The sequence below is a fragment of the Palaemon carinicauda genome, chromosome 20 (genome assembly GCF_036898095.1).
Source record: "Palaemon carinicauda isolate YSFRI2023 chromosome 20, ASM3689809v2, whole genome shotgun sequence".
In the NCBI taxonomy this organism is placed as follows: domain Eukaryota; kingdom Metazoa; phylum Arthropoda; class Malacostraca; order Decapoda; family Palaemonidae; genus Palaemon; species Palaemon carinicauda.
The window spans coordinates 128,014,843-128,023,700 of record NC_090744.1 but is presented as its reverse complement, the minus strand read 5'-3'; the positions used below and the strand labels follow the sequence as shown (position 1 = coordinate 128,023,700).

The following is an 8,858-nucleotide window of genomic DNA, read 5'->3' as shown; positions in this document are numbered from 1 at the left end:
AAGCTACTTCTTTTCACGCGAAGGTCACATAATACGTATAGAACTGAAGGTCAAGGTAGAGTGCAGAAATTTAGTCTCAGACCAATTTCATTTACTTGATTAAGAATTATGTTCTTCTTAATCAATTTGGCCAAGCCTATCAATAGACAAGGAATGAAACATGAATTATTCCAGTGCAAAAATAAATAAATAAATAAATAAATAAATAAATAAATAAATAAATAAGTAAATAAATAAATAACACAAGAAACAAAGCAAAAGAGACCTGAAGAAAGTTGTGATTGTACAGAAACATTATTTAATTTCCCTCCTACTCCTTCATATCATTTATCAAATAATAAGAAGTTGAAAAGTAAATTCGTTGATAGTAGCTTATATGAATACATATTTTCCTGGAATAATCCTTATAGGCAAACGATGACAAAGACCAGATCTATAACATAATTTATAGTCCGTATTATTTCGTAAAGAAAACAATCTATTTAAAAAAGAGAAGAGGTAAAAGGATATGTCGATTAATTTGCATTAAGATAAACAAACAAACAATACTAGCCAGAGTAGAACGATATAGTTTTTCTTATCTTTTATTATGAAATACACATTTACAAACTTACAATTTATAACATATATACATCATAGTATATTTACATACATATTTTTTATTTTACATATAGTGTATTTACAATTGAAATTTTTACAATTTATTTAAATAAGTTTTTAAATAAAAAAATATATCTAGAACGAAACAGTTAAGAGAAAGGTGTGCGACCCTGTAAGTAGTGTTGCAGTCTCTCTTAACCTTACGAGTGCGGCCCAGCATTCTGGTGCTAAACAATGGGGTATCTTGGCACCTCGTCGGAAAGAGTATTCTGTTGACACTAATAGCACGAACTAGTTTAAATGGAAGTGATGACAAAATGCTTCTATTGAAATATATCTTACGGCTGCTCTATTACGTCTATCCTAGACATTCAAGTCCTGCGTAGCCTGGAAGTTACTATAGAGTAGAGGGTGTTGACTGTATCTTCTACCAGTTCAACAAAGTTATGTTTTTAATGAGAATAAAGAGCTATTACGTCTTATTTAACGTAATTAATGTTACTTGTATTTTATTTATTACTAATACGACGCATTTTTATAGGGATCAGTACAGCGAATGATTAACGTAAAAGAGATTGCTATAAACAGCGTTGAAGAACCATATAAACTGGTCTGGGCGTTGGCCCACCTCTCATATCAAGCGGTCATACAAGTTTTTTTTGCGGCCTTCGTACATCTGGAATTTCGCTCCAACACTTATTTGCTGTTTCTTTTTTTTTTCTCCTCAGGACAATGCTACATTTTGCATGGATAAAAGATACGTATAGAACAATGTTGCATCTCATAGTTAATTCCACCAGAAATTCATTGAGCAAAGGTAAATGTATACTTGCAGTGTCAATTCGTATAATGAAGTTTTAGACTCCGTCATGTTTTTAGAGGAGTTGGTTATGGGCAGGAGGAGGAGGAGGATAAGAAGGGCGTGGTCACAGAGAAGGAGATGAGCCGGTATATAAGAATCGCAGGATCATCTTCAAGGCATCACAAGGTCTCCTCTTCTCCTCTGCAACCGGACGTTGGCACAACTCCTCTCATCATGAAGACTTTTGTAAGTACTCGAGCTCATTGAAGTTCTGGTTTTATGCTCTAATTTTCAATTGAGAATAGACAAGACAGATTATGAAAACAAAGATTAACTTTTAGACGTCAGGGCATAACTTTGTCTTAGACTATTGCGACATGCAAAAATCCACTCAAGAATATTATGAATAATGTAATTTACGAAACTTCGCGAATACATAACTATATTTAAATTGTTCAGCATATGAAAACTTTATGTAAACACTCACTCGTTCATGCTCAGTCACACTAGCATGTATAAATATATTCATACGCATAAGCATACACATGAACTCATACGTGGTCTTACACTATACATACATATATATATATATATATATATATATATATATATATATATATACATATACATTCAAATATATATATATATATATATATATATATATATATATATATATATATATATATATATATATAACAAATGAAATCCAGTGCAGGACAAAGGCCTCAAACATATCAATTAATTTCTGGGTTGTGTCCAGTTTTCATCACCACACCTGCCAGCGCAGATTGGTGATGGTGGGATATTTTTTGCCCGATCGCCAACAACAACCTAATCCAGTATGCGTGGCCCTGACTAGTACAGCTTTGTTAGCAGATCATAGTGATACATAAACCCTTATATCACATTAAGGTATCCTAACTCAGAAAGCGACATATATATATACATATATATATATATATATACATATATATATATATATATATATATATATATATATATATATATAGTATATATATTCATATATATATATATATATATATATATATTTATATATATATTTATATATATATATATATATATATATATTTATATATATATATATATATATATATATATATATATATATATATTTATATATATATGTTTATATATATATATATATATATATATGCATATGTATACACATTATATATCTATCTATCTATCTATCTATCTATCTATATATATATATATATATGCATATATATACATATATATAGTGTATATATGTATATATATATATATATATATATATATATATATATATATATATATATATATATATACATACATATATATATATATATATATATATATATATATATTCAAATAGATAAGCAATCATGCTAATCAATCTTTATATTTTAGAGGATTTAATATATTTCACATTTCCAATGATTTCCCTACCAATAATAAGAAAAAAAATCTTTTTTTCCAGATCCTCCTGATGGCTGCTGTGGCTTGCCATGCTTCAGTGTTGCCATACAGCGTGGTTCCTAGCGCACCTGTTATTCTGCATGCAGACAGTCTAAGCCCTCCCGTTATGAAAATCCCTAAGCCTGGTATCAGATTCAATGTTCCTGCACCTGCCACATACAGTAGGCAAGTCGTGGTACCTGCCCCTGCCCCTTTCATACCTGCTGCACCAGCCCCTGCTCCTGTTGTCTCCTATTCAGCTCCTGTTATAGCTGCTGCACCAGCCCCTGCTCCTGTTATAGCTGCTGCACCAGCCCCTGCTCCTGTTGTCTCCTATTCAGCTCCTGTATCTGCTCCTGTTCCTGCTATCCCTGCTGCCCCTGTGGCCATTGCTGCTGCCCCAGAGCCTTTAGAAGCCCCTGAGCCCCCCATGCCTTCAATCGGTGAACCTTTCGTTGGTGGACAATTCCATGCCCAGGACGAAGCAGGGCAGTACAGCTTTGGTCACTGGGGAGGCCCAAATACCCGAGTCGAGACCAGAGATCACCTTGGACGCACCGCTGGGAGCTTCGCTTACATCGATCCTGTAGGAGATGTCCAGGTCAGGAAGTACGCTGCAGCTCCTGCGTCAGGATTCAAAGTAGCCGCCTCCGACCTTCCTTAGATATTTTGCCGAATTTTCATTAACTATCCTGACACTTATTATTTTCATACTACAATAGTAATTGTCAATCTACGTCAAGATTATTAATCAGAAATCGATAATCAACCGGTTATGATATTAAGCCCTTTAGTCTTTGGTCATATACTTTCTTGATATTCAAGTAATTCCATCGAACTCATTTCGATTTCTGATAATGAAAGTATTATAAAGGAAAAAAAGATTTTTAACAAACCAAATAATATCTTTTGTACATAGTAAGCATAATTTTCTGGCATTTCAATGTCTGATAACACAGTTGTATGGACATATATTTTTTCCACAAAAAATCTTCAATATTGAGGATATTTTTCCTTTAAAAAAACATTATAAACAGATAAGGATTCTAGATTTTCTTATCTCACTCTCCCTTCAACTGTAATATTTTGGCTACGAATAAAGGATACCAGTCAAGCAGAAGTTGTTTTACTTATTTCTTTGCCAATCAAATTTTGGTGTGATCTTATAAACTTTCATTTGTTTTTCAGCCATTTGTTATGTTTTAATAATTTACTGGACTTCAGTTGTTATATATAGAATTTTGGAACTTATTTCTATTGCAAATTGTTCTTTTTTAGGTTGCTCTACTTCCCTTCTCACCAAATACAATATTTTGGAAAAGCCTAAGAAAGAGATGAATAAATACTACTGCAGTCAATAAGTAATTTATATATATATATATATATATATATATATATATATATAAATATATATATATATATATATATATATATATATATATATATATATATATATATATTTATATATAACTATATATGTGTAAATATTATTATGAAAAATGTCTAGACGGATATACTGCACTTGTTGTATATATATATATATATATATATATATATATACATATATATATATATATGTATATGTATATAATACATATATATATATATATATATATATATATATATATATATATATATATACATATACATGAAATGTGTGGGTATATATATGTATACATATACATATATATATATATATATATATATAATATATATATATAATATATATATATATATATATGTATATATACATATATATATAAATTGTGTGGGTGTATATATGTATACATACATATATATACAGTATATATATATATATATATATATATATATATATATATATATATATATATATATATATATATATATATATATACAAGCACGCACATGGGCACGCACACAACTATTATCTATTCGAGATATTATGAAATTGTACAAGTGGATAAAATTCCCCCAAAACACATGCAAAAAGACTTTTATTAACACTCATTTTGTAAAGGTGTTAATGTAAAACAATGTATTTTATCATTTAATTCTTCAAGATTTAATTCCATGGAAAGGGTTGGTATTCCATCCTGTGTCAGTTCCCATATATATAAAAATGTTTGTTCTCTCTCTCTTCTCTTGCCTTTTCTGCTTCCAGATCGCAGTACGAATCCTTCCAGGTTGTTATAGGAAAACTTTATGTGCAATACCTAGGAAGTTTTGAAGTCATGGCTGTTGTTTCCCGAGTCGTTTATTACATCTACAGAGATGTTTGTTCTGTTTTTCTCCTTTATAGAACTCGACTATATATGGAAAGTTACAACACCTTCCATTATTTTCGACCCTTGAAAGGGTTATGTTATTTTTACGGCCATCACTACCATTCTCGTTTGCAACCAACCGACACAAATTCTGGCCAAATGTTCAGAGTTTTTACTGTAGTTTTCGACATTCCACTATTTCTTTTGTCTCTGATATTTGCTTTAGTTTTCTTTTGAATATTTCTCTGTATCAATTTGATTGTGGCCACTTATCTTGATATCCCCTCGTCGAAGCAATCGAGTTACTTTATAATAAGTTTTGTGATGTCTGTTCTATGCAGATGAACTTTCTTTTATTTATGTTTTGAGGAGAAAGCTTTTTTTTTTTTTTACATTTTATCAGACTCTGAGAATTTCTCAGTTTTTAGGATTCTAACTTTCTTGTAAGAAACACAGGTTTTATAGAAAAGATTTAATTTTCTATTTATCACATATTCTATTTATTTTTCATCCATTATATATATTATATATTTTATTGTATTCATTTATTTAACATCCATCATCATCACCATCATCATCACCTCCTACGTCTATTAACACAAAGGGCCTCAGTTATATTTCCCCTTTCATCTCTATCTTGAGTTTTAATTCAATATTTCTCCATTCATCATCTCCTATGTCACGTTTCATAGTTTTCAGTCATGTAGGGTTAGGTCTCCAAATTCTTCTAGTACGTTGTGAAGGCCAGTTGAATGTTTGGTGAACTAAACTCTCTTGGGGATTGTGAAGAACATGCCCAAACCATCTCCATCTACCCCTCACCATGATCTCATCCACATATGGCACTTGAGTAATCTCTCTTATAGTTTCCTTTCTAATCTTATCCTGCCATTCAAATCCCAATATTTTTCTGAGGGCTTTTTTTCAAAGCTACCAAATCTATTGGATATTGTTTCATTGTCATATCATGACTCATGTCCATAGAGTAACACCGATTTCTCTAAACTGGTATATAGCCTGATTTTATATGTAATTTCAGGCGATTTGATTTCCAAATTTTACTTAATCCAGCCATTTTTTTTTATTTTTTTTTTCATCTTTCATAAGAGATAACAGTTCCCTAAATACCTAAATGATTTCAGCTCATCACTCCTTTCTCCTTCCAATTACATTTTATCTTCCATTGCATATTCCGTTCTCATCATCTCTGTCTTTCTTCTATTGATCTTGAGCCCAAGGTTATGTGATATTTCATGCATTCTGGTAAGCAAGCTTTGCAAGTCCTTTGGCGTTTTTCTAATAAGAACAGCATCATCAGCATACTCTATGTTCACTAAGGGCTGTAAATAGTATATTTTTACTTATTAAGTTTAAATCACTGCAGTGCAATATGAATGTTATAGTTTGCTATACACCAATAAATGATTCCCTGAAGAAAGGAAAGATGAATACTATGAAGAACTGCAGAGTGTAATAGATGAGATCTCAAAGGAAAATATGAAAATTGTGATAGGTGACCTCAATGCTAAAGTTGGATAGAGAATGTGATGGGTGTTGAAGGTCTTGGTGAAGTTACAAATGAAAATGGAGCCCATTTTATAAGTTTCTGTTCAACAAACAATCTAGTTATTGGAGGTACTCTTTTCCAGCATAAGGACATCCACAAATATACATGGACTTCGCCATATGGCAATTACAAAAATCAAATAGATCACATAGCAATTAATAAAGAGAAAAAGAAGACTCTGGGAAATATGAAAAGCTATAGAGGTGCAGATATTGGTAATGATCACCAGTTTCTCATTGCCACACTGAAATTAAAACTAAAAGCACCCAACAGAAATGTAGATAGAATACCTAGGTTTGATACAACTAAGCCTCTAGAAGATGAGCACAGAGCAACATTTGCAATTAAATGTAGAAATCGATTTGCATTGTTAGAGACTTTAAGAGACGAAGAAGAGACAATTAACGAGGAATGGTGTGTCTTTAAGAACATATATCAGCCAGTTGGTAGTGAAGTTTTGGGACAAGCAGTTACAAGGAGAAAGCCATGGATATCAAATGATACCTGGGATACTATAAATAAGAGACAAAGAAAGAAATTGATTTTTTAAAGTTTTTAAGGAAGTAATGAAAATTGCAAGGTAGAGCATGGTAAGTATTCAAGTATTGATAGTTAACTCAAAAGAAAAGCCAGAAAAATGAAGAGAGGTTGTAAGGAGAAACGTAGAGCATGTAATAGGCATATAACATATATTTATTTATACAGTATATACATATACATATCTATACATATATATGTATATATATATATATATATATATATATATATATATATATATATATATATATATATGTATATGCAGAAGAACCACAGGGAAAATGAAAATACGAAATATACGCTTAAGTCCTGACTAGTTTCGTGATACTTCTTCAGAGGACTGATTTATTGAGAGAGGTTTCTTTACAATTTATAGGGAAAGCAAACGTACGAACATACATATAGAGATTTAGAGAACAATGACACTCCCTTACCAGCTACCTGGGCTTGAGTCAGGTGTTGAGTAGGAGGAGTCCCCAAGCTCATTAGACACCTGCTAAAAAGGGTCATTTCTAGTGGCGGGTATATTCTTGTTTTCTTCTTTTTTTTTTTACTTTCAGTACAGTTTATTTATATGACAATACGGTAGCCTTATCTATATAAATACATAAGCAAAACATACACAAACATACAAATATATATATGTTTTGCTTATGTATTTATATAGATAAGGCTACCGTATTGTCATATAAATAAACTGTACTGAAAGTAAAAAAAAAAAGAAGAAAACAAGAATATACCCGCCACTAGAAATGACCCTTTTTAGTAGGTGTCTAATGAGCTTGGGGACTCCTCCTACTCAACACCTGACTCAAGCCCAGGTAGCTGGTAAGGGAGTGTCATTGTTCTCTAAATCTCTATATGTATGTTCGTACGTTTGCTTTCCCTATAAATTGTAAAGAAAACTCTCTCAATAAATCAGTCCTCTGAAGAAGTATCACGAAACTAGTCAGGACTTAAACGTATATTTCGTATTTTCATTTTCCCTGTGGTTGTTCTGCATCTGAGCATCTCCTGTGATTTTTACGCATATATATATATATATATATATATATATATATATATATATATATATTAGTGTTATAACATTGATCTATTTCTAAAACATAAAAAAAACATGCAAATAAGCTAACAAATAATATTACATATATTTGGCAAAAAAATCAATATATTTTAATTCTATATCAGTTCATGCACTAAATTACGTTAAAGAGCAGGTACTCTTGTACAGAATATTAGTGCGTGGAAGTAGAAAAAAATTACTTATTTTTATTCCCAGTAGATTGCGATTTGTAGGTATTAGACTTAGAAAAAAAATATTGCTATTCGATTGAAGGTCTAAACTAGGCATCGGGAACTGTTAGTCGACTGGGGGCCACATTGAAATATATCTTAGTGAGAGAGGGCTGTATGATAATACCTATGCAAAAAATATCGCTCGCCCAATATATATTGAATTCTCTTGCAATTCTACCATGTTTTATTTGTCTTGGTATGAAAGTTTCACTTAAAACTGACATATTTCATTATTTCATAGTGATGATTATTGTCTTTGAGGGCCGTACAATAACACATCGAGGGCCACATGTGGTCCATGCCTGTGACTCTACACGTGTGTGTAAATGATACAGAAAGCTAGAAAAGAAAA

The 8,858-nt window shown here is 31.2% G+C and overlaps 1 protein-coding gene across 1 annotated transcript; it reads left to right on the top strand.

The window, feature by feature from the left end:
- The first annotated feature begins 1,525 nt into the window (after window positions 1-1,525).
- LOC137614440 (uncharacterized) lies at window positions 1,526-3,980 on the top strand. Its single transcript, XM_068344250.1, has 2 exons — window positions 1,526-1,648; window positions 2,883-3,980. Exons 1-2 carry the CDS (start codon window positions 1,541-1,543, stop codon window positions 3,522-3,524), a joined length of 750 nt encoding a protein of 249 aa, XP_068200351.1. The 5' UTR covers window positions 1,526-1,540; the 3' UTR covers window positions 3,525-3,980.
- Window positions 3,981-8,858: the final 4,878 nt, after the last annotated feature.

Bases quoted from the DNA above. Each gene is read 5' to 3' on its own strand.
- LOC137614440 (XM_068344250.1), top strand. From the start codon at position 1,541: ATGAGCCGGTATATAAGAATCGCAGGATCATCTTCAAGGCATCACAAG. The intron at 1,649-2,882 runs GTAAGTACTCGA...CTTTTTTTCCAG, and splicing joins CTCTCATCATGAAGACTTTT to ATCCTCCTGATGGCTGCTGT.